Source organism: Arachis stenosperma, chromosome 8 (genome assembly GCF_014773155.1).
Source record: "Arachis stenosperma cultivar V10309 chromosome 8, arast.V10309.gnm1.PFL2, whole genome shotgun sequence".
Taxonomy (NCBI): domain Eukaryota; kingdom Viridiplantae; phylum Streptophyta; class Magnoliopsida; order Fabales; family Fabaceae; genus Arachis; species Arachis stenosperma.
The window spans coordinates 39,664,938-39,691,531 of NC_080384.1; the positions used below are offsets into that span (position 1 = coordinate 39,664,938).

Consider the following 26,594-nt stretch of genomic DNA (forward strand, 5'->3'; position numbering starts at 1 on the left):
ATCATAAATTTTGCTCTATTTTCAGATTGTGAGCCGTTGAACTTTGAAGAAGCCTCTAAAGACAACAATTGGAAGAAAGCAATGGATGAGGAGATACATGCCATTGAGAAGAATGACACATGGGAGCTGACAGATTTACCAACAGATAAGAAGCCGATTGGAGTAAAGTGGGTTTACAAGACTAAGTACAAACTCAATGGTGAAGTTGATCGTTTCAAAGCAAGATTAGTTGCAAAAGGATACAAACAAAAGCCAGGTATTGACTACTTTGAAGTATTTGCTCCTGTTGCTAGATTAGACACTATTCGTATGATTATTTCACTCTCGGCTCAAAATAAGTGGAAGATACATCAAATGGATGTTAAGTCTGCATTTCTAAATGACACTTTAGAAGAAGAAGTGTATGTCGAGCAACCTGCAGGATATGAAATTCTTGGAAAAGAAGATAAAGTTTATAAATTGAAGAAGCTTTGTACGGGTTAAAGCAAGCACCAAGAGCATGGTACAAGAAGATTGATTCTTATTTCATTGAGAATGATTTTAGAAGATGTCCATTTGAGCATACTCTTTATATCAAGATCGTTGAATCTAGAGATATCTTGATCGTGTGTCTTTATGTTGATGATTTGATCTTTACTGGGAACAATTTGAAGATAATTACATAATTCAGGGAGGCCATGATAAAACACTTTGAAATGACGGAATGGGCTTGATGTCTTATTTTCTTGGCATTGAAGTGGTTCAAAGAGATGATGGTATTTTCATTTCTCAGAAGAAATATGCAAATGATATTTTGAAGAAATTTCAGATGGAATATTCAAATCCAATTCTTACTCCAGTCGAAGAGAAGTTCAAGTTGTTGAGAGAAGATAAAGGAAGAACAGTAAATTCTATATATTACAAAAGCTTAATTGGAAGTCTAAGGTACTTGACTGCGACTAGACCAGATATTGTGTTTGGAGTTGGTTTGCTTAGCAGATTCATGGAGGAACCTTGTACCAACCATTTACAAGTGGCAAAACGGATTCTTCGATATATCAAATGTACTTTAAATGATGGTATTTATTATGAAAATACTACTGAAATGAATCTTGGTGGTTACACTGATAGTGATTGGGCTGGAGATATAGAAACAAGAAAAAGCACTTCAGGATTTGTATTTCATCTTGGTTCTGGTACAATTTCATAGTCTTCAAAGAAACAACCAATAGTTGCTCTCTCTACAGCAGAAGTAGAATATATAGCGGCAGCAAGTTGTGCAACGCAAGCAGTTTGGCTTAAAAGAACTCGAGGAATTAAACGAGAAACAAAGTACTCCAACAACAATATTTTGCGATAACAAGTCAGCTATTGCACTTTGCAAAAATCCAGTATTTCATGGAAGATCGAAGCATATTGATATTCGGATTCATAAAATCAGAGAGTTAGTGAATGAAAAAGAAGTTGTGATCGAGTACTGTCCAACTGAAGAACAAGTTGCAGATATATTTACAAAGCCATTAAAAATAGAGTTATTTTACAAGTTGAAGAAAATGTTTGGAATGATAAACTCTACAAGCTTGATTTAAGGGAGGCAATGTTAGATATTTAAATCAACTTGCACTAAGCACCGCCATTGGAATTATCATGAATTAGCTAGAGTTGCATGGATATGAGAATCAAGAAATAACTAGAATACATGAGTCCAAATATATATGTTGAAAAGTTTGAAAAGTCAAAAGATTAGAGTTCAAATTGAAGAAAACACATGCAAGTAGTATTTCCACAAGCTTCCTGCCGCCAATACTTAAGGATAGTTTATTATGTTAGAAAGTGCTTTTGTATTATAAAACCACCGCCTATAAACAACTATAAATAGGTGGAATCGGTATCATAGTTGAGATGTGTGTATTCTTTGAAATCAAATTATGATTATGATAAGTGTTTTGTTCTATGAGTATCATGAGTGTTAATGAATCTAAGAAATTGAAAACATGATAGTGTTATTTATGTGAGTAAGAGATCTTGGGACTAACTAAGTTGTGGGTATTTTACTTTCAAGTGGTTATATTCACGACACCAACTTAAGTTACATAGTAAACATGTTTTTATATACATTTTTTTTAATTTTCTTCTTTAGGTGAAGGATAAACAAATTGATTTGTGCGTGTAATGATATATGGATCTTTTTAAGGACACACAAACCTAGATGTAGATGTCCATCATGGATTGATGTATATCGAACAATAAAAATAACTATAATTAGTTTTTTAAATTTTCCATTAAGATGATTTTTAGATCAATTGTGTGCCTGTTATAGTTCATGTTATAGTTCATAAGGATGTGAAGAGCAATAACATATTGCTTGATCATGAGTTTAAGCCTCATGTAACAGATTTTGGGTTTGTTAAGACTTTGCAGCATGAGGCTGGCAAGGGAGGTGCTAGTGCCGGTACCAGTGTCATGTCCAGGCACTTTCAAATCTAACTCGCAACTCTTTTTTTAGATATGCCTTCGTCTCTCTTTCACGCTTCTGCCTCTCTTCCACCATATGGTCATCTATTTTGCTCTGGTTCTATTCTTGTTTTTTACTTTCTAGTTCTTTAGAGTTTTTTTCTGTGATGAGAATAATTCTCTGTTTTTAATTTCAATTTCAATTTTTTTGTTTGTCACTGTAACTAGATTGTACTTTTTGCATGCGAGATGAGAAGATAATTGGAGAGAGAATTCTCTGTTCTTTTATTTATTATTTATTTGAATTTTGATTAATTTTATTGTTAGAGTGATTTTGTGTTAGTTTGTTGATTTGTTGAATTGAATTTGTAATTGCATTAAAAATTATTAATGGTGATAATCTGAGTTAACATGATAATGGTGATGGTGATAGAGGTAGAGAGATGATAACGATGCTAAGGTTAATAGTGTCATTTTGTTATAATTGTAATTTGAATGCATGTACTTAAATACCAAATAGAAAAAGTATAAAGAGCCAATGGAATATTTGTACAATGTGTACAATGAAGATTTAGGGATGTCGAATTCAGTATTAGAGATATAACTATTAGTGTTACATTTTTCCATCCGCTTAAGTTTTTGGAATGAGTGGTATCATGACATAGTATTATAACTCTATATCCGAAAGGTCAAGAGTTTGATGTTGGTCAACTTCAAAATTAGTTTAAGCTTTTGGGATGAGTGGTTCCATGATATGAGTGGTTTCATGACATTGGCTCCCTAGCACGGCTTTACCAAACAAATTTAAAAATTTATGTCTTTATGTCTATGTCTTATGTATTACCACCCACTAACCAAAGAGAGCCTAATGATTGCCATTTGTGAATCACGAGGGAAAAGGCGCTACGGTAATTCTGCGGAAGAGGAAACAGCGCATGCAAAGAGCGCATTGCGGTGATGGAAATTGGTTGTAGAGGATATCGGCACTGCGCAAAGGATCGTCGAGGTGGAGGCCGCTGTAGTACAAACGCGGGCCTTGGTCATGCAAGCCGCGAAGATGTGACAGGCGAGCAGCGTGGGTGCAAGTGAGATAGATCAACCGACGGTGTGATGAGAATGGCGACGTGCGCAGCGTACTGTAAAAATGGTGATGCGGCGGTCTGCGCAATAGGAGCCAGATCACTTCCCAAACTGCGATGAAAAGGAGTGGAAACCTTTATGAAAAGTTACTATTTTCTTAATCTATTGTTTTCAAATCTTGACCGCCTCTAACTTGATTCCTTGTATTTTTCCTAATATGAAATGTGAATCTGTGATATCAGAAACAATCTTCTTTTTGGCAATTGTAAAACATTACAAAAACGTATCCATTTCTTTTCATCCATTGCTTTACAAAAAACAAAAAGGGTAAAAACTCCTATTCCCTAATTCGAAGGGCAAATCTGTAAAAACAACAGCAATGGCAGTCTCTGAATCTCAGTGAACTCCGCCATTTACCATCGCACGGTACTGCCTCAGCGATTCCTGCCTCTGCAGCCTCATCTCTTCATTGAACTTGTGAATGAACGCTTCAACTCGCCGATTCAACTCATCCTGACTCAGTGATGGCTCCTTCCTCAGCCTGCCAGCGCTGCTGCTGCCACCAGCCGGAGAAACGTTGTTCTCCCTCCCGCCGAATGTCTCGGCCTTCTTCATCTTCGGAGGAGGAGGCGTCTTACCTCCTTCGCCGCCGTTGAGATCCGTCAACGGAGTGGCGCTCCGGCGAGCCTGTTCCCACGTGTCAGATTTCTTGAGATGCCTGGTCAGCGGCATGGGCCGACCTTCCGTTATGGTCCTCCACGTGCTCTCCAGCGTGTCCTGCCTCTTCGGCTTCGCTACTCCCAACGCAACCATCTTCCCTCCTGTCAGTAATTAGTTATAACCGTCACAACAGTACTAACAAATTTCATTTAAAACATTTTTAATTTTCAATTTCAAATTTCAAACAAAAAAAAAACAGAAATAGAAACAGACGGAGAGAAAACGGACCTTCTGGACTTGCTTTAGCAGCTTTCCGGTGGCTGAACCTGGCGGATACTGGCGGTTTCTGGTTCTCATCGGAGAACGCCAAATCGAGATCCGAGGAGTCCTTCTTCTGCATGCCAACGGCTTCTTCGGATACGGTAACCGTCGTTTTCAACGGTAAGTTCTCGTCGTTTGTGACGGTTTCGTTGGTTTTCGGTGGTTCGTAAAGGAATTCTTCCGAAACGATGCCGCTGTAGTCATTTTGCGAGATCTTGAGTGGTTCGGGTGCGTGGTAGAGGAGGGTCTCGGGAGGCGAGTCTGGCGGAGAGTGGTTGTGGTGGTGGGTGAGCTTAGAGGTGGCGAAGATGGAGAGAATGATGAAGTTGAGGAGAAGGTAGAGGTAAGGAGGAGTGAGACAAGTGAAGAAGAAGGTGGAGATGGAAGGTACGGCTTCGGTGAGGAGTGGAACTGTGAGCTTCAGCCCCATTGCCATGGACACTATTCCGGTGGAGATTACAACCGTTTTCACGAAAAGAAAACCCATTTTTTGTGTCGCTTTTTTGAGAGCTTGTGCTGTGCGTAAAGGGGGGACTCGGACTTACCTGGTCCGCTGGGGTGGTTTGCTAGTACAGAGGAAATTGGAACGTTGGGAGAGAAAGAAAAGAGAAAGTAAGAAGGAGAGAGAAGAGAGTGTACTTATAGGTGCACCCCTATGCCGTATGCCATATGCCCTATGAGGCTATGACCTTTTGGGTAGACTGTAGAGGGTTGGGGCCACTGAGCAGCGTGGGTTCTCATGACATGTGGACCGTTCGATGAAAAGGACACTGCACCTTCAAAACATTGGTATATGTAAATGTAATGTGGCTGTCCACCGTTGTTCTTTACTGTTACATCAGTAAAAAAATAAGAAATACTCGCTCTGGTGAAATTCGTTCTCTTCAATTAGTACTAATTTCAACTAGGTCGAAATGAGTTAGTCAGATTCGTTAATTATAGTTTTAATTTACAGTGAAATATTAGCTATGCTGTATAACTTGTTTTAAATCCACAGAGGAACATTAAAGTGAGATGCATGAAGTCGGCATTATTGCATGGCAAGAGACGTGACAAAGTATAAGAGGCACTGGTGTGTGGTGTCACATAGAACACAGCAAAAATCTTATAACACACATATCAATACATCATCATCCTCATTACATAGCACACTTGTAGAAAGATTCCGTTAAGTATTAGCTTTACTTAATTTAATTGTTAGTATCGTACAGCTATAAAGTGATTAGTGTTCGTTAATCCTATTTGCAGTTTTAATAATCACGCTTTTGGGCCAGGTTGGTGTCAGTGACAGTGATAAATTAAGCATTTGAATAATGAAAATAGAAGGCACAACGGCTATAAAATATGACCGTTTATCCCGGAATATGGATAGTGGAATCTGGAATTGTGGATTCCCGCAGCTTATGGGGTCTGGGGAGGCTCGCCCACATCACATGCCAAACAGGGAGTGTCCTACACAAAAGTCCACCGCCAAACCGACCCTGAAAAAAGGGATGAGATCAAAATGTGAAGACCTTTGACCATGTCTATATGAGAGTGTAAAATCCTTATTCTCCCCCTCATTAATTAAATTAAAAAAATTTAAGGAAGTAATTACAACATAAATTAATTCAAGTTAATTTATTTTTATTTTTAGTTTTAAAAATAAAAAAATAAGAATAATAAAAGTTATTTTTTTATAATAAACCTATTTTTTAACTAATTAACTCTAATGAACTACTTTTTTAATTGATCTTTTAGTGAAACTCTTAAATTAATGACCATTCGTCCATTCATATCCAATTGTTCATGTAGCGGTATCAATTTTGGATACCAGCTACCAAACAAAGTAGGAATTTCATTGTATTGAAACATTGAATCAACATATCAATGCAATGAATATAATGTGATACATTATTAATTACTATTGATAAATACGGCAGCTCTAATATTTCATTCATCTAACAATCACCATAATTTATGCCAAATTTTTCTTTTCATTTATCCCCAAAAAAAAAAAAAAAAAACCTAATGTGTAACATCTTATTTCGTTTAGTACAACATAGACATATAAAGAGTAAACCTAATAATGTCGTCAAAATTTTACATGAACAAATAAATTACTACACCAACTGCTCATATATAATTATATTAAAATATAAAAATATATTCAAAATTAAGCTGATAATTAACTATGAATTAGTTATCAAATTAACCATATATATATATTAACTCATTTTTAATATATATTTTATATTTTAATATATATATTTTACACTCATAACTAATTTTGGTGGCTAATTTTAGTATATCTAACTTGATTATTAATATTTACTAGTTTCAATAGTTCAAATTTTTATAACTATTAATTTTTTACTATGAAAAAGAGTAAATTAAACCTAATAATGTCTTCCAAATTTTACATATATACAAATTAGAGAAAATGAGACTTTTTTTAAATCTAAATGACATTCTTTTCTTTGTATATACGATGTACATTTTTCTTCTTTACATAATTAAAATAACATATTTTTAGTTTATTTGACCAAAATATTGTTCAATAATTATTGAAAGATATTTAGTCAAGTGGATTAAAAAGTACATTATTTTAATCTTATAACAGAGAAAATAATATATTTTATAAATAAAAGAAAATTAAAATGCCATTCAAACATCTAAAAAGTGTCATTTTTTTACAAATTTAAATTTAAAAAAAAAAGGAAAAATATGTGTATTTTGAATTTCTATGGTGTTAATAATCTCAAAAGTTTATTTCCCTAGTTAGCTGCTTGCAATGGGTTGAAGGATCAAAATTGTTACGGTAGGTAACCGGAGATTAGTCCAATGGATGGCGTTCGGCGGCCCAAGTGTATAACAGAGGAGGACTCCAGGTGGGTCCGCAACTCGGGAGGCTCCGTCCGACTTGTGCTCGTGTGTGAATGGGGGGTGGTACCTGCAAAGACACTCCGATGCCTAAGTTAGCAAGGGTGTAAGCAGGTCTTAGAGAGTATTGGACTTAGAGATACCTGAGGGATGTCAGTGTATTTATAGTGGTGAGCCAATAACCACCGTTGGTGTAGTGCCGTATCTTTAGGGTAGTAACCGTCCCTATTATCTTGGGGAGGTTAAGATATGGCTTTATGAGGCGGTTAGAGAGATTTTAGGGGCGGTTACTCATTTGAATGAGTGTTTATCTGCCAGCCAATCTCACATCCGACCTCTTCAAATCAAGTCGTGAATGACACCGACTTCTTATGTAAAAGGCGGCGCTTAGCTAGGCTTAATCCTTTAGATTAGGCCTTTTAGTTGGATCTGGGCCTTAGTATTGGGCCAGGGTATGAACAGTGCCCCTACTTGAGCCCAAATTTTCTTTAAAGTTTGGGTTCAAGTATTCAACTCGGGTGCGTAGTCGACTTGCTTGAAAGAACACGAATCTTGGAAACCGACGTGATTTTCGCGACTTTTAGTTTCTGACAGTTATGTCAATTCAAGCGTCGTGTCCGTTGAGAAGGCGTTTAGGGATTGAGGGCTTTGGTAACGGTGCAGTCGCATTAATGGCTGCCTCGTTTTTACCATTATGCCCCTTAGCCTATTTTATAAATACTTTCCCTCTCTTTCCATTTTCCGTTTCCGCGATCTTTCAAGCTTCTCCTTATCCTGTTCGTGTTGCATCCTTGCGTTCAAAGATTTCTGTTCTTCCCCAACCCTCATTTTCGGATAAAGGTTAGCTTTGCCTTTTTTATGTCATGCTTTTTGTTTGCATGTTTTGTTTTGCAAGTAGATAGGTTGACCTGTAGATTCTAGTTTCGAATCTTTCTCCTTAGAGGCCGTATTTTTTTATTTTTCCTTTTCTTTTCCCTTTTTGTAGGTTTCTGCCACTTTTCTTTATATAAAAAATGGCTTCCGTAGACGTTCTTTCTCAATGGGTAGATGTTACGGTCCTTGGGGAGGAACCGTTGGTCGATGCTGAGTTCATCACTCATCTTCGCACTCATCACAGGCTCTGTACTTCAGAGGAGGACGAGCCCAAATACGAACTGATAATCCCGGGTCCTGAAGACCGGGTCTGTTTTGGGAGAGAAAATGAGGAGGCCCCTCATTTTTTCTTTATGTATGAGTGCATGATCACCCGTTTGGGTGTTTTTCTTCCTTTCTCAGATTTTGAGATATCTGTTTTGCATCATTGTAATGTCGCCCCTACTCAACTTCACCCCAATTCTTGGGGTTTTTTGAAGATTTATCAGTTTATAAGCCATGCTCTGGACTTTCCGACCTCTCTAAAGATTTTCTTCTTTCTCTTCCATGTGACCAAGCCCTTTAGTGGGCTCAACAATAAACAGCAATGGGTATCCTTCCGAGCCATTCAAGGTCGGAGGATTTTCACCCTTTTTGATGAATCTTTCCACGACTTTAAAAACTTCTTTTTCAAAGTTCAAGCCGTAGAGGGTCACCACCCTTTTTTTCTGGATGAGCATTCCTCTCCCCGCTTTCCCCTTTATTGGTCGCCGCCCTCCTCTTGTGAAAAATATGGTCCCGATGACCTGGATGAGGTGGAGGCGGCCATTGTAGGGTTTTTCCGAGAAGCGTGGGGGAGGTCCCCTTATTTGGATACCAGAAAAATTCTTCAGGGAACACCGTCTTTCGTTCAATCTCAAATAGGTAGTGCATGCATTCTTTATTTCCGAGTTGTTTTCGCCGACTTACATTTTGCCGACTTGTAACTTGGTTGTTTCTTTTGTAGATATGGCAAAAAAGAACGCTCAGGAGGCCTACCAAAGGGTCCGGGAGGCCAAGGCGAAGTCCCGGGCTAGGTCCGGGGGTGCCGGGGCGATCACCTCCCCCCCTCCTCCACCTCCTCCTCCTAAGAACACTGGCACTCCTTCTCAACCCATTGTCATTTCTTCCTCGAGTTTGCCCCGACCACCTCCTTCTGCCCAAATTCTCTCCGAGCCCGAGAAGAAGAAGCGCAAGACTTCAGAGTCTGGCTCTTCTTCTTTTGATGGTGGGGTTAAGGCGGATGCTATGGCATTCGTCCGAAAGAACATCTATCCTTTTATCAGTATGGATGATGTTTCTGTTCGAAACCACCTCACTACCATGGCTGAGGAGAGTTTTAGGGCGGCGGGTGTTTGCGGCAAACTTTTGGACATCTTTGAGAAGGCTCCCCTTAGCTCCTTGGGTGCAACCTCGAGGGTTGAGGAGTTGGAGGGGAGACTTCTTCTTTTTGAAAAACATGAGAAGGAGTTGAAGGAGGAGAGAGATAAATTGAGGAAGGAGAGGGATCACCTTAGGGAGGAGGTAGGTAAGCTCCGGGCTCAGTTAGGGCTGTCAAACGGGCTAGCCCGGCCCATTTAGGCCCAGCCCATTAAGCCCATGGGTTAAACGGGCTGGCCCATTTAAGCCCGCTTTATTCGCGGGCCATAATTTTTAGCCCGGCCCATTTATAGTCAGCCCGATGGGTTAAACGGGCCAGCCCGTTTATCATTTTATTTTATTTTTTGAAAAATATTTTGACAAAAAATACCACTTTTAGGTCAAAAACCATTTAAAAAATTTTTTTTTAGTTGATGGGTCGGATTTTCGGGTCGGATCGAAAAAAATATTAGCTAAAAGTGTTACTTTTTTTAAAAAAAATGAAAAAAAAATTAAACGGGCCACCCGTTTAGCCCGCGGGCTAGCCCGTTTAACCCGTCATTTTTTTCGGGTTAATCGGGCTCAGCCCGTTTAACCCGAAATTTAAACGGGCTTAATTTTAGGGGCAAAGCCCGCCCATTTAAACGGGTAAACGGGCTGGCCCGATGGGTTTAGCCCATTTTGACGGCCCTAGGCTCAGTGCACTTTGGAGGCTAACCTGAGGAAGACGGCGCAAGACAGCTACCATAGCTTATTTCAAGATATTGTGGCCGTGAGGAAGGACTTGCTGAACTCTCGGAACGCATACGCCGAGTTGGAGGACTCTATCGCCGATGGTGCCGAGGAGTCTTGGAGAATTTTCTTGGAACAAGTCAGAGTTATCGCTCCCGACTTGGACCTTTCTCCTTTACATCCCGACAAGGTAGTTATTGATGGCGCCATCGTTGATCCTCCTGTCCCCGAGGTCATTTCCGAGTCAGACCTGAAGACTCGGGGACAGAGAATTATCGAGTCTCCTCCTCGTCCTACGGATGCCTCGGGTTCTTCCTCCGTTCCTCCTCCCGGTTCTGGTGGCGCTTCTCCTGGTGGTGGTGATTCCTCTATTCCGATAAAAAAATGACTCTTTTATTTTTATGGCTATATGGGGGCCCGGCCTGTGGGTCCCTTCTTTTTTAAACTTTATTTCTTTGTTTGGTGGTTGTGAACAATTGCTTTTCCTGGCCTTTTAAGGCCGTAAACAAAATATTCCAATCCGTACCCTTTTTTGGATAAGGGTTTAAGTTACCTTGAGCGTGCACATGCTTTTCTGTTTTGGATATGTTTGATCTTTTCTGAAGAAACCTTTTGTTGGCTTGTATTGTTTTCTCAAGCCCCTTTTCGTTCAAAGGTTTGTATGCAACCTTTGAGCTTTTTCCAGGTTTTGATATCTCTTTTGTTTATCCTTTATACTCAACTTTTGTTTTAGTGAGTTTTTATGACTTAGGTTATTTTTGCGATGCGTTTTTCATTAACTCGGAATATATCCGAGTTTTTCTACTCGGGTTCTTGTCTTTGACTTATGAGTCGGACTGTTCCCGAGTTTAGTACGATCAACTCATATAACCTCTTTACGCCGACTTGTACCTCGTCGTTTCATCCTGACGACCATGTTAGGTCGGTTCATGGGATTTTCACGTTTTGTCGAGCTTAAGTCGGCGCGTTTCGTAGAAAGACTTATAAAAATAAAGAAGGATATTTAAGAGAGATATAATAAACGAAAAAGATCTTTATTAACTGGGAAGGTACCTTTTTGCTACTAAGGGTCTTGATAGCTTATTTTCCCTTAGCCTCTACTATGATGCCTCATTAAAAACCCTTCTCCAGAAAAAACCCTTTTCTTTGGGAAAAAATCGTGAAGTTGGGAAAAGAGTACATCAGGGAGTAGAGTTCGCTTCTAACTGTAGTACCTTTTCATATTACAAGCATGCCACGACCTCGGTAGCTCATTGCCATTTAGGTCGGTTACTTTATAATAACCTTTTCCTAAGACTTCTTTGACTTTGTACGGTCCCTTCCAATTCGCGGCGAGTTTTCCCTCTCCCGATTTGTTGACTCCGATGTCATTTCTGATTAGGACCAAGTCATCTGTAGCAAATGTTCTTCGAATGACTTTTTTGTTGTACCTCGCAGTCATTCTTTGCTTTAGTGCAGCTTCTCTTATCTGGGCCCCCTCTCGGACTTCGGGGAGCAAGTCGAGCTCCTCTTTGTGCCCCTGTATATTTCCGACCTCATCGTGGAGAATTACCCTTGGGCTTTGCTCACTGATTTCTATTGGAATCATGGCTTCTACGCCATAGACTAATCTGAAGGGCGTTTCTCCTGTGGCGGATTGGGGAGTTGTCCTATAAGCCCATAATACTTGAGGGAGCTCTTCAGCCCAAGCTCCATTTGCTTCCTGTAATCTTTTCTTTAATCCTGCCAGTATGACTTTGTTAGCCGCCTCGGCTTGCCCATTGGCTTGTGGGTGTTCTACCGAGGTGAACTGATGCTTGATTTTCAGACTGGCTACTAGATTCCTGAAGGTGGCGTCGGTGAATTGGGTTCCATTGTCTGTGGTAATGGAATAAGGTATCCCATACCTTGTGATAATGTTTTTGTAGAGGAACCTGCGACTTCTTTGGGCGGTGATAGTGGCTAGTGGTTCCGCTTCTATCCATTTTGTGAAGTAATCTATTCCCACGATCAACTATTTGACTTGCCCTGGTGCTTGGGGAAAAGGACCTAACAAGTCCATTCCCCATTTTGCGAAAGGCCAGGGGGAAGTTATACTGATGAGCTCTTCTGGTGGAGCCACGTGGAATTTTGCATGCATCTGGCATGGTTGGCATTTCTTCACAAATTCTGTGGCATCTTTCTGCAAGGTTGGCCAGTAGAACCCGGCTCGGATTACTTTTCTGGCTAATGACCTTGCTCCGAGATGATTTCCGCAGATTCCACTATGTACCTCTTCCAATACCTCGGCGGTTCTTGAGGTCGGCACGCACTTCAGCAATGGTGTTGATATCCCTCTTCTGTAAAGGACATTTCTCACCAAAGTATAATGTTGTGCTTCCCTTCGGATCTTTTTAGCTTCTTTTTCCTCTTTGGGGAGGATGTCGAATTTCAGGTATTCGACTAAGGGATTCATCCATCCGAGGTTTAGGCCGATTACCTCAAGTACCTCTTGTTGATCCTCTGTTTTTGATACCGAGGGCTCTTGGAGGGTTTCTTGGATCAGGCTTCTATTGTTCCCTCCGGGTTTGGTACTTGCTAACTTGGATAGGGCGTCAGCTCTGCTATTTAGATCCCGAGTTATGTGCTTAACCTCGGTTTCCGCAAAGTGCCCCAGGTGTTCCAAGGGTTTTTCCAAGTATTTCTTCATATTGGGGTCCTTCGCCTGATATTCTCCACTTATTTGGGAAGTCACCACTTGTGAGTCGCTGTAGATCATCACCTTTGTAGCGCCAACTTCTTCTGCTAACTTTAATCCGGCAATCAAGGCTTCATACTCTGCCTGATTGTTTGAAGCCGGAAATTCAAATTTTAAGGAGACCTCTATCTGGGTTCCTTTTCCATCCACCAATATTATGCCTGCGCCGCTCCCCGTCTTGTTGGAGGATCCGTCTACATAGAGTTCCCATGTAGTCGTTTTTTCCTCTTGTTCACCTGCGTATTCCGCTATGAAGTCGGCGAGGCACTGGGCTTTAATTGCAGTCCGAGTTTCGTATCTCAAATCAAACTCGGAGAGCTCTATCACCCATTGAACCATTCTCCCTGCAACATCCGTCTTTTGAAGGATTTGCTTCATGGGCTGGTTCGTACGGACTCTTATTGTGTGAGCCTGGAAGTAAGGTCGTAGCCTTCGTGAGGCTATCACTAAGGAGTAAGCAAACTTCTCTAGTTTGTGGTACCTTAGCTCAGGGCCTTGTAGAACCTTACTGGTAAAGTAGACCGGGTGTTGACCGACCTCGTCTTCTCTGATCAGGGCCGATGAGACAGCCCTGTTTGCCACGGATAGGTATAGGACAAGGTCTTTTCCCGGTACTGGTCGGGTTAAGATAGGAGACTGGCTTAAGAATTTTTTGAACTCTTGGAACGCCTCCTCGCATTCCGGAGTCCATTCAAACTGGCATCCCTTCCTTAATAAGGAGAATAATGGAAGGGATTTTAGTGCCGATCCTGCCAAAAACCTGGAGAGGGCTGCAAGTCGGCCATTAAGCTGTTGAACCTCTCTCAGACAAGTCGGACTTTTCATTTCTAGGATGGCTCTGCATTTGTCGGGATTGGCCTCAATCCCTCTTTGCGTTAGCATGAAGCCTAGAAATTTCCCTGCTTCTACTGCGAAGGCGCATTTTGCGGGATTTAGTCTCATCCCATGCGACCTTATAGTATTGAAGACTCGTGAGAGGTCGGTTAAGAGGTCGTTTTCTTGTTTGGTTTTTATTAACATGTCGTCGACGTATACCTCCATTAGGTTCCCTATATGGGGGGAAAACACTTTGTTCATCAGCCTTTGATACGTGGCTCCTGCATTCTTTAGTCCGAATGGCATGACCACGTAGCAATAGTTGGCTTTTGGTGTGATGAACGATGTTTTCTCCTGATCGGGTTCATGCATCGGGATTTGGTTATATCCCGAGTAGGCATCCATGAATGACAGGTATTGGTACCCCGAGCTGGAGTCCACCAGGGTATCAATACTCGGTAGAGGATAAGGGTCCTTAGGACATGCCTTATTCAGGTCGGTATAGTCGACGCACATTCTCCATTTACCATTTTGTTTTTTGACTAGCACTACATTGGCTAGCCATGTTGGGTATTTGACCTCTTTAATAAAGCCGGCTTCCAGGAGCGCCTGTACTTGTTCTTCTACTATTGAGGCTCGTTCTGGGCCGAGCTTGCGTCTTCTTTGCTGTACAGGTCGGGACCCTGGGAAAACCGAGAGCTTGTGGGACATGAGCTCGGGATCAATCCCGGGCATGTCGGAAGCCTTCCATGCGAAGAGGTCGGAATTAGTTCTTAGGAGTTCTCCCAACCTTTGTTTTAGGGTTTCCCCTAGGTTGGCTCCTATGTAAGTGTTTTTTCCTTCCTCTTCACCGACTTGTATCTCCTCGGTTTTTTCTCCCGGTTGAGGCCGTAGTTCTTCTCTGGTTCTTGCTCCACCCAACTCTATGGTGTGGACTTCTTTGCCCTTTCTTCTCAGGTTTAGGCTTTCGTTATAGCACTTCCTTGCCAATTTCTGATCTCCTCTCACCGTTGCTATTCCTCCGGGAGTTGGGAATTTCATGCAGAGGTGAGGAGTTGATACCACTGCTCCAAGGCGATTAAGGGTAGTTCTGCCGATTAAGGCATTGTAGGCTGACCCTTCCTCGATGACTATAAAGTCTATGCTCAGAGTCCTTGATTTTTCCCCTTTTCCAAAGGTGGTGTGAAGGGGTAAAAATCCCAGTGGCTTTATTGGCGTATCCCCTAACCCGTATAGGGTGTCGGGGTAAGCTCTTAACTCTTTTTTATCTAACCCTAGCTTGTCGAAGGCCGACTTGAAAAGGATGTCCGCCGAGCTTCCTTGGTCTACTAGGGTTCTGTGGAGATGGGCGTTGGCTAGGATCATAGTTATCACCACGGGATCATCATGCCCGGGGATTATCCCTTGCCCATCTTCTTTCGTGAATGAGATGGTGGGGAAGTCGGGTGTCTCTTCCTCGACTTGGTAGACTCTTTTGAGATGTCTTTTGCGAGAAGATTTGGTGATCCCGCCTCCCGCAAATCCTCCCGAGATCATATGGATATGTCTCTCTGGGGTCTGTGGTGGCGGATCTCTCCTGTCCATATCATCCCGCTTTCTCTTTCCATGGGTGTCCGACCTCTCCATGAGATATCTGTCAAGCCGGCCTTCTCTAGCCAGCTTTTCTATCACATTTTTGAGGTCGTAACAGTCGTTGGTGGAGTGACCATATATTTTATGGTACTCACAATACTCGCTGCGACTTCCCCCTTTTTTATTTTTAATGGGTCTTGGGGGTGGCAGCCTTTCAGTGTTGCATATCTCTCTGTATACGTCCACTATAGAGGTCTTTAGAGGAGTATAAGAGTGGTACTTCCTGGGCCTCTCGAGATCGAGCTCTTCCTTCTTCTTGACTTCCCTTTCTCTCTCCCTAGAGGAGGAAGTGGGTCCAGGTCGTGAACTCAGGTCTCTTAGCTTTGCATTCTCTTCCATGTTGATGTACTTCTCGGCCCTTTCTTGTACATCACTTAGAGAAACGGGGTGTCTTTTAGATATGGACTGTGAGAAGGGACCTTTTCTGAGTCCATTGACTAACCCCATTATTACTGCCTCTGTGGGCAGGTCTTGGATCTCTAAACATGCCTTATTGAACCTTTCCATATAGGCTCGTAAAGACTCTCCGACCTCCTGTTTTATTCCCAGGAGGCTGGGTGCATGTTTTACTTTGTCCTTTTGTATTGAGAACCTCATCAAGAATTTCCTAGAGAGGTCTTCAAAGCTGGTGATGGATCTCGGGGGAAGGCTATCGAACCACTTCATCGCTGCTTTCGATAAAGTTGTCGAGAATGCCTTGCATCTCGTAGCGTCAGAGGCATCGGCTAGATACATCCGACTTTTAAAATTGCTTAGATGATGCTTTGGATCCGTGGTTCCATCATAGAGGTCCATATCAGGGCTTTTGAAGTTCGTTGGAACTTTTGCCCTCATTATGTCCTCGCTGAAGGGATCTTCTCCGCCCAGGAGTTGATCTTCGCCTTCATTGCGGGAGTTCTTGAGGGAGGATTCTAGCTGTAAGAGTTTTCTTTCTAACTCTTTTCGCCGTTCCATCTCCTCTTTAAGGTACCTTTCGGTTTCCTTTTGTTTCTCCCGCTCTTGTTCCAATTGCTCCAGGCGGCTATGGACCAATCCTATTAATTCAGCTACGTGGGATGGTCCGTCCTTTTCTGATTCACGCCCATCTGAGGAATTTACCTTCGGATTTTTTACTCCGGAGGTACCCTCTCTGTGTTGATCATTGTCTTGATGTTGGGCTGTGTCTTCATTGTCATTGCCCATGTCCAGATTCTCTTGCTCAGAATCCGTTTCGACATGGCCTTCTTCATGGGATCTTTCAGCCATCGAGGGATGATCTCGCGGGTCCCCGGCAACGGCGCCAATGTTACGGTAGGTAACCGGAGATTAGTCCAATGGATGGCGTTCGGCGGCCCAAGTGTATAACAGAGGAGGACTCCAGGTGGGTCCGCAACTCGGGAGGCTCCGTCCGACTTGTGCTCGTGTGTGAATGGGGGGTGGTACCTGCAAAGACACTCCGATGCCTAAGTTAGCAAGGGTGTAAGCAGGTCTTAGAGAGTATTGGACTTAGAGATACCTGAGGGATGTCAGTGTATTTATAGTGGTGAGCCAATAACCACCGTTGGTGTAGTGCCGTATCTTTAGGGTAGTAACCGTCCCTATTATCTTGGGGAGGTTAAGATATGGCTTTATGAGGCGGTTAGAGAGATTTTAGGGGCGGTTACTCATTTGAATGAGTGTTTATCTGCCAGCCAATCTCACATCCGACCTCTTCAAATCAAGTCGTGAATGACACCGACTTCTTATGTAAAAGGCGGCGCTTAGCTAGGCTTAATCCTTTAGATTAGGCCTTTTAGTTGGATCTGGGCCTTAGTATTGGGTCAGGGTATGAACAAAAATCAATCAAGTTTTTGAACACGCAATGTTCTCAATGACGAAAGCTAATCCTAAATTCCTAATTTAATCCTTTACATTGAAAAAAAAAATGTGCATAAATATATTTGTACGGTCAAAAATGATATATAGTTAGATACGCACAGTACCTTCATGATGGTGACAAACTTCTCTATCCGCCAACCATAAAAAATAAATAAATAAAAAGAATGGCGCAAGGCTAATGACTTATCACTTTTCGCTATCTCAAATAGGACAATGATCAACTTGATATAATGTGACAAATAAAGCACACTTATTTATATATATGTGGCTGCATTTGATTTGAGCTGTGTAATATCAAGCTAGCACCAACCTTAACCGAATGGTTAGAATTTTTTGGTGCATTATTATAAGCCGAAATCTCTACTACGAGTTCTAATGACACACTCCAATTAATCGTGAAACCTAATTATGGTTGTAATGAAGCAAAGTCATGTAATGTTTATCGTATTATTGACTTGGTAAATATTGAAAATGTGAACGAAGAAGAGTACAGAAGACAGGAACAAGTGCAAGACGGAATAGGCCTCGCTATAAAGACAATTATAATGTGCATAAAGTATTAGATTATACAAAAGCACTCTAGGATCTAGCACTTTGGAACGTTGTTTGCATTCGTAGTGAAATTGTAATTTAATCATTTTTATCGTAACATATGGACTTTGATAGATGATCACATTGCAATCACATGTAGGCATACATAATCGTGGCACGTGTGAACTCATTAACTAGCTAATGTTCATCAATAGGAAAATATATCGTTACCGTGTTTAGAATTGAACAAATTTTGGATAGCGATTATTTAAATGGTGGTTGATAGCTTTTACACTGACACTTTGGTATGCTACAAGAGAGACATGATTTGGAGTTCGATTATGTGGCTTGATATGGTTGGTGAGCGATGAAAATACGACCAAGTTTGGTAAGAGGATGGATAGGATTTATACAAAGGGTTCAAAGATGGATAATGGATTGGAGAGCCACGGCAATTGGTCAATTAGATGGCACCGTCAAGTGGTTAGATACATTACACGTTTCAAAGATGAAAAGGCCTGTGACTTCTGCCTTATAAGTTACAAAAACCATCTCGTATTATGTCTTCTTTTTACTGTATATTGCTCTGCGTTTTGCTACCAGTTAGCATCAGTTGGTGTAGAAACACAATGAAATGCTAATGACAAAAAACAGATACTCCAGTTCTTGTGACGCATTTATATGCTAACAACAACGACAAAGGAAACCATGACATCTAATACAAGTAGTAATTGCTTAAATTATTTAAGTGTTATGTTCACTTCTGAATTCGATGCAAGATAGGTGGCATGTTTACAACAGATTTCATAGACATCTTATTCACTGAAAGGTGAATTCCAACAAATTAGATATTAGTGTTTTCGTCCATGGGATATCCAATGATTTGCACTTAATGGATTTAAAACAAAAACAACATCAACAATGACCATGGGGGAAAAGCACTGTCTAAACTAAATTTAAAATTGAGATGAAAACCTTTTCTTTTTATTATTTTCAAATACTAGACTTGGATTTTGGAGTATGCGCTGTTAATTTTAGTATTTACAACTAAACTGTTTTAAATTCTGATATACACCAAAAAAGGTTATTGTTTGAATCCCTATCATTACTGGAAAACTACGACACAATTTCTTTACTGAAATGTAGCATATTTATATCTATACAAGCATTTCTAAAACATTGTTTTTCTCTTTTTTTTTTTTTGCCCTACCAAAGATATTAACATCACTGACTTATCAAGTGCAATCTGAAAATTAGAATATTCACCACATTTTGGAATAAAACTTATACGGTAACACGAGAGACCAAATATATGTGTTTATCATTACATAAAACATAGAAGCAATAGAAGGAATATATATAATTAATTTCAATGTCTTTTATTGTGAAAACTGAATACAACTACCAATACAAATGAGGCAATCACCCGAAAATACGATATAAAAAACTGAACTAGCTCTCTACAAATGGTTTACAACCCAAGGATATATGTCAAGGGGAAAATTGAAAATGAAATTACATTTCCTGTCATTTTAACTAATCTTCTATGGTATGTGACGTACCCGTCATTGTGCAACAGAAGACCAATCAAGGCTTTGCAAACATCCCTTGAGTTAAGGACGAAAAATCATAATCCTTTGCAGATTGTGAAGTGGTTGATGCCACTGGAGTTGTTGATTGAGTTTTACCCACTCCCATTGTCGTTGTTCCATTAACAGGAGCAACTTGCCCCATGCCATAGAAACTGCAATAAAGAAAAGAATAGAAGGAATGAACAGTGAAAAACATGTTCTTTTTATAAAAATTTTGGCGAACAAGGCTACTATAGATGATTTATAAAACAGTATATTAAGGAAATAGAAAAGACATTGGCAATGTCGTTTGTTGATCAGTGCCCATTTTGTAACATGATCCAGGTAAATTTGTGTTAAGTTATTGAAGCAAAATATTGACCAGAGGGCGTGCCATACACTATGTGATAGCTTCACATTCAAAAATAAATTGAAACAGTAGATGTGACAGTAAAACTAGCATTTCATAATGATCATGATAGCTTTATCATTATCACTATCATTATTCTCCAGTGCTAGCCTCAACTATGAAATGAAAATTTTATAATAGGGGAGCTTGTGAAAGTCGTAGGCATTTAGAATTGCATTTTGGTACAACATTCTGCCAAAAAAAAAAATAAAAAATAAAAAAAGAATTTAAACAGCCTTTCATTATAACTATCTAGATAATTGATTGGCACCAATATCAACCATCAAGATTATATAAAGCAATATCAGGAAATAGTCAAGTTATATCCAAGTAACATACCTAGATGGTGGATACTGAACAGAGCTCCCAGCTGATTGTGGTGGAGTCAAGCCCCTAGTCTGAGCCGTTATCTGCATAAGTGTCTGCAGATCTCCTTGACCACCCATGGGCATGACTCCAGGAATCGAGTAACCAGCAGCTGGCCAATTCTGGATAGGAACATTGGGCCTAGGTTGCTGTATACCAGCAGGGTACTTAGGATCCCCAACATTTGATTTAGCTGCAGCAGCCATTAGAAGAGACTGTTGCTGTGCTAACATGGCAAGCTGCTGTTGATGCATAGAGAATGGAGACACCATATTGCTCTGCAGATATCCAATTCACCAGTCAGCTAAGAGTGTGCTAAAATACCTCAGAATAAATGTATGACAATAGACTACAACAGATAAATTACTTGCACATGCACAAGACCAAGGGACAACAATTGCTCAAAAAAGAGCGGACGAACAACTAAGACTAATTTCCAGGTCAAGGAAGTGTCCCCACAGTCCTAAACAAACCTATTGAGCATTACACATACCTTCTCAAAGAGGCTCATGATATCATTTTTTACATCTTTCTGGGGTTTTTCTGCAGCTAAGCTTGGTGTCACTGAAGGTGAATCTTTAAATAGATCCTCAATTCCAGATGCAGATTGAGGCGTACTCTCAACTGCTTTTGGAGGACTAGCCTTCTCAGTTGTTGAAGCCACTGGAGCAGCTGAAAGAGTTATAGTAACAAAATCACAACCTAAGTTAAACAGATCAGGAGATGAATCTGTAGATCTTTCAGAAAGAAACATCCTGTGAGAAATTCGTTTGTTGTTCAATGGTGTATTAATACATACATTGGAAACCTGCCCAGTTATTATCTTCAGTAGTAGTACCAGTTGCCTCTGATCCATTTTCACTAGGGCCATCCATTGATAACAGGTTGAAAAGATCTGTAGCATAATCAACTTTTGCAGGAATATTTTGAGCTGTGTCTGTAACCTGCTTTGAAGTTTCAACTTGTGGTTGAGGTGCTACTGGTTCTGCTTTCTCAACATGCTGAGGTTTGCTAACAGGAGCAACCTGCTTGCAAATTGATTATTTTTAGACCACTATAAACAATAATTATTTCCAGATTTAAAGAAGAATGGCAAAAGAATATTTCATATTAAAACCAAAAGTTAGGTGGCAAAACTTGGACTCATCTATTTAATTGCTTAAAAACCACAATTTTTATGTCATAGCAAAAAGAAAATGTTAAACTTGTTTCTATAAGATTCAAAAAGCCCTCCCTCCCACTTGTATCCCTTTTTTTGGGGGGCTAAACTTAAGTCGAGACTGCTGACACTGACTGCAGAAGAAAAGAGTATACAAGTACCATACTGCATAGGATGCAATGCAAAGGTTAAAAAATAAAAGGGCGGAAAAAAGAACAGAAAAAGAAGGTTCACAGTAACAATACCAAAGGGGGCAAAAATATATATAATTTTTTTGGGGATAAAACGAAGGGAAGAAATAATACATGTTCAGATGCTTTGGGAGGAGTAAGAATACTAATCCTTGCAGCCGGATTTGGATTTGAAGGTTGGGTTTTCTTCCTTTCCTCAACGGTATTCTCAGAAGCTGCTGCATAACCATGCCCACTTCTTTCCACAGGTCTCTGCCAATGTGAAGAACTTTTCTCTTCTCGCAGTCTAGAAGGTGATTTTGGTTTCCCATCCCTTGCAACCCATCTTTTCTCTTCATACCTTCAAATATATGCATCCATTTAAAGTTCGAAACCAGGTGCACAAACAAGGACACATATACTTCAAATGGTATAATATAAAAGTGTAGCCAGATTCAAGGAGTTTATCATTATTCATACTTTGCACGAATGAAATTCTCGATTCCAACTCTATCATAGTTTGGAGGTAATTCTGCTTCCCAGTAGCTATTTGCTCTCTCGTTCCCCATGGCTGTTTAGGACAAATAAAAGGATTCAAATATAACATGTAGATTACACAAGTATGTACACAACAAAATTCACACAATTAGAAGCCCGTGACAGTATATATCTTACACTGAATGAATGCAACTTGCTCGGGGAGCCATGTGTCTAGAGTTGCAGAACGAACCTGCAAGGAAAGCCATTGAAAAGACATGTAATAGAATATTGGCAAAAGTGATCAGATTTTACCAAATCTTTTTACTCATTTTTAGTAAACTACAAAAGGCAACAATCATGGTGAGGGAGCATATTTTGGTTATTCAGCACATCAAACTAAATCCACACAAATAATTTATTTTAAATGGAAAAATACCAAACCAAATTTGCACTCTTTCGGCAGCAACAAGTTATTTACTAACCTAGCACTCTTCAGTTAACAGTAACCTCCATGAATAATGTCAGGACCGCAGCAAAAATTAACATAGGTTAATATGTAATTTGACAATTAACTTCCTACAGATGCTCACTCAGTACTCCCATACAAATATAAAACAGTAACTAAAGTTCTTTTTTCCACAGGGTGGTGTGCGGTGGCAACACCTTAATAATAGAACCCCGGTCAAGGAGGCAGTGGAAAGTGTGTGAAGAGGCGTATTCAGTTAGAGGAAAGAGGGACACATAACAGAAAAAGACAAATGGCAGCAGGAGATGGTGTAGGCAAATATTCAAGAATGAATAAGAGAGGAGGGTTACAGAAGGCGTGAGAATCATATAAGGAATGAGATGTTTCCAGGGGTTGGGATCATTGAGCAAAATCTACTATGTCTAGTTCTGATTCTTGTCTTTTTTCTCTAGAACACTTATAGCTTACTTTAAAATTTTCTGTAATCATCTCTGTAGTTGGAACTCTGTTCTTGATCTTTCTCCCTACATTTTAACAGTGAAACATCCTTTCTTACCATAAAAATGCAGATTACCAGTCAAAGAAGGAATATATTGATGATAGTCAATTACCTTCTGTACATTGTTTCCAGCAAAGATATGAAATAAGCATGCAGAAAAGTGGAGGGTCTCTCAAAACAGGTCACTAAATTAAGGGAGTCTATTTGACACAGTACATTGCTACAAGCCTACAACACATGCGAAATGCAGAAACATGTTGCACCTTACTGATATTGAAGATTCTATTTCCATGAGTCATCATAATACAAAATTTCCCTCCCATGATTTATAGTATGAGTTAACAACAATTAAGCTTTCTCCAACTAGGTGAGATCAGCTACAAAAATCAGACAGCGCTATAATGTCATATCATAAATCAAATTCACTTTCAATCTATTAAAATCTACATATCTTTCATAGTTTAACCTATAATTTATCTAGGTCCCCTCTATTCTAGATATTAAGCTACCCTTCCACTTGTTATATTTCTTACTAGCACTTCTACAAGTCTTCTCCACATGCCCAAATCATCTAAAGTGAGATTATATCATCTTTTCTGTGATAAACAATACCCCAACCTTCTCTCTAATGCATTCATTCCTAATGCTATGATAAGATGCTCGTCCTGCTTCCAAAATAAGCACTAGCACACATACATAGCCCTTCATAGCCAGTTAGCCACAAAGCTTCACTAAATCACTACCACCACATGACCATTTAAATCTCATTTTAAAAAAGTAATAATAATAGGAAAACATCTTTGCCCCCAATTGTAGCCCTGGATTAAACCTTTCTAAATCCTTCCAAAATTGGGTTTTGTGATGCTCATTTAATCCTACTTGTGATTAAAGGCATCTCATTCCACTATGAACTTCAGACCTATTAATTTGTCTCCTAACCTTATAGCATCTATAGCATCACTCTCCCGGTACTTATCAACAATTATTAATACTTCATTTCTAGGTTTGACCTTAAAATCCCAAAGAATCTATTTCCTTAGCCCTCTCTACTACCCGATTAGTTTCTTGAAGGTATAAAATTAATCCTCCTTGTAACATAACATTAAATATTTTCATTTTTTTTATGCCATATTCTAAGTATCAAGACATGTCTTGCTCTTGAGAAATAACTAAATTATCCACATTTGTTCTCAAAAATACAAGAATCCTTGAGTATATTTTACTGGACAAGTCTTATTATGCAAGCCATACAGCACAATGATTTTAGGAAACAAGATAGCATTAACAATATACCATCACCATCTCTGATCCACATCATAAAGAATAGACTAAGTTTTATGTTAGCTTCCAACTACCTAAAACAACCTTCTCTATCTGAGCTTCGGACAAACGTCATCAAAAAAACATTGTAGCATCAATGTCATAAAAGTGCCACTAATCACAATCACGTATTTTACAGTTAAAACGACGCACCAGTGCTCCATACCCACAACCATAACATTACCTTTGATATATGTACTCCCAAACTTCGATGTATTCCTGAGCACTGCATGCATATGAAGATGCCAAGATTTACGCTAGCCCATCTTGGACCCCTGCAAAGTGGATGACAATAGAAATTCGAGTGAAAATTGAAGAAGAAAAAAGAGCCTGAAAACGAATAGCGCAAATGTAATTTCATCGTGAATCAGTTCAGATCTCTGTTTGAATTACTACTGTCACAAAATCTAGAAAAGTTCACTATGAATTTTAGATCCAACCAGATACATACTTAGCTTTGCAGTCGGCACATTCCCTATTCTCTGGTAATTTAAGAAGCCCTTCCAGTATCTGCATATTTAGAGTAACAGTAGAAAAACATTGGATCAAGAGTGAAAAGTGAAAACAAATACAGAAAATGCCAAACATTCTTGCACAATCACATTAAATGTAGGATAAGCTCAGTATTAAATCCGCACATTGTACAATTAAAAATAAAAATATGATAAAAAGGAAAAAGATCTCAACTATAAACCCAGAAGAAACATAAAACAAAACTTTTTTTAATAACAAAATAAGATTACCATGATATCCTTTTGTTCATTGACATCAATTCATATGAATCAAACCCAACACTTCAGGTAATCAGGTCTCATAGATCGAATACTCCGTAGCATTAGAAACTCATAACTTCTCAAACAAACAACTGAAAATGCTTCCGAAATAAAAAAAAAATTAAAGAAAAAACCCCATAACTTCTAATAGATCCTCCGTATTCCATAGCCTTTCCCTGAATAAGATGCATCAGGAAAAAAAAAAAGCATCCAAATTACGAAAACAGAATAACCTCCGAATAACTAATCCCTCAAAATGCTCAAACACAAAAAATCGATCAATCAAACCAACCATCGGAACAAGCAGATCAAAGCAAAAACCCACTGGTAACTCATTTTTCCGCAGCTCAAACAAAAAAAAAACAAAAAAAAAATCAAATTCTTTGGCATTCAAAATCTCGCGATATGCACATATAGAACAGCGATGTTCGAACTTCGAATCCGACTAATAGCGATCATTGATCGGAGGCAATTTCAGTAAATACACGATGATAATCATCATCGTGATATGGTAATCAAAATCGGAAACCGAAACAGAATCAGAAAAAGAAAAAGGAAAAGGAAAAGGAAAGAGCGAATGCGAGAAGACGAACCTTCTTATGCTTGGCGTTGAGCTCCTTGGTTACGTTGGCCTTCTCGTTCATGTTGACGAAGAGGTTGAACGAATCGAAGGAGGAGTTAGTTAGGAGCAGAAGCCTAGAAGGGAAGAGAGAGGAAGATGAAGGTCCAAGGTCAATTTGGTCTTTTTGATGTAATTTCTCTCTCTCTTCTCTCTGAAACTCCCACTACTTGTTTTTGTTGGATTGATTGATTTATGAATAAAATGTGACCAAATAAACTCAACACAAACACGACGGAAATACGGAATGAAGAAAAATGGAGTAATCACATCTGAGACGCCCTCCTTGACTTCTATTACTAGTACGCTTTTACTATTTTATTTTATTTTTAGAATTGAAAAATATGACCACCAACACTTTTTTTTTTCATATTAGTTAATTATACTATTAGAATTTAAGAATTTAAATTTTAAAATATAAAATTTCATATTTAGTATTTAGAATTAGTTAAGTATTGATCAAATATAATAAATTTTATTAACCATATAGTATTGTTCTTTAGAATTTAATTTTGATGTATTATTAATATACAATTTTATATGTATATTTAATTATCTAATATCATATTATCAAAAATAATTATTTTTTATATTAATTATATAAAAAGTTATAAAAAAATAAATTTAGATTGGACAATTGTATAAACATTTATTTTTAAGTTTAATTTTGAGATAATTGCATGCTATTATTATTATTATTATTATTATTATTATTATTATTATTATTATTATTCAATTGCTTGTACCCTCCAAACAATTAGATGATGATTTTTTTTGTGCATATAATTTTCTTCTATATATTATATAATAAATTTATTTTGCACATTTAGTACATTAATAATTACACATTTAGCTAATTTAATATATAGTTA

General features: G+C 39.1%; 3 protein-coding genes across 3 annotated transcripts; 1 reads left to right on the plus strand and 2 right to left on the minus strand.

Annotated features, from left to right (window-relative positions):
* Window positions 1–703: 703 nt before the first annotated feature.
* LOC130945976 (uncharacterized mitochondrial protein AtMg00810-like) lies at window positions 704–3,522 on the plus strand. Its single transcript, XM_057874659.1, has 3 exons — window positions 704–1,175; window positions 2,300–2,450; window positions 3,408–3,522. The coding sequence occupies exons 1-3, from the start codon at window positions 704–706 to the stop codon at window positions 3,520–3,522; spliced, it is 738 nt and encodes a 245-aa protein (XP_057730642.1).
* A 261-nt stretch (window positions 3,523–3,783) lies between these two features.
* LOC130945026 (uncharacterized) lies at window positions 3,784–5,125 on the minus strand. The gene is made up of 2 exons (XM_057873678.1): window positions 4,462–5,125; window positions 3,784–4,334 (listed from the first exon to the last, which is right to left on the minus strand). The coding sequence occupies exons 1-2, from the start codon at window positions 4,979–4,981 to the stop codon at window positions 3,910–3,912; spliced, it is 945 nt and encodes a 314-aa protein (XP_057729661.1). The 5' UTR covers window positions 4,982–5,125; the 3' UTR covers window positions 3,784–3,909.
* Window positions 5,126–19,228: 14,103 nt separating this feature from the next.
* On the minus strand, window positions 19,229–25,950 carry LOC130944438 (ADP-ribosylation factor GTPase-activating protein AGD5). The gene is made up of 10 exons (XM_057872765.1): window positions 25,697–25,950; window positions 24,782–24,840; window positions 24,515–24,605; window positions 22,241–22,295; window positions 22,046–22,136; window positions 21,701–21,926; window positions 21,036–21,261; window positions 20,730–20,908; window positions 20,210–20,514; window positions 19,229–19,634 (listed from the first exon to the last, which is right to left on the minus strand). Exons 1-10 carry the CDS (start codon window positions 25,745–25,747, stop codon window positions 19,478–19,480), a joined length of 1,440 nt encoding a protein of 479 aa, XP_057728748.1. The 5' UTR covers window positions 25,748–25,950; the 3' UTR covers window positions 19,229–19,477.
* Between the last annotated feature and the right edge of the window lie 644 nt (window positions 25,951–26,594).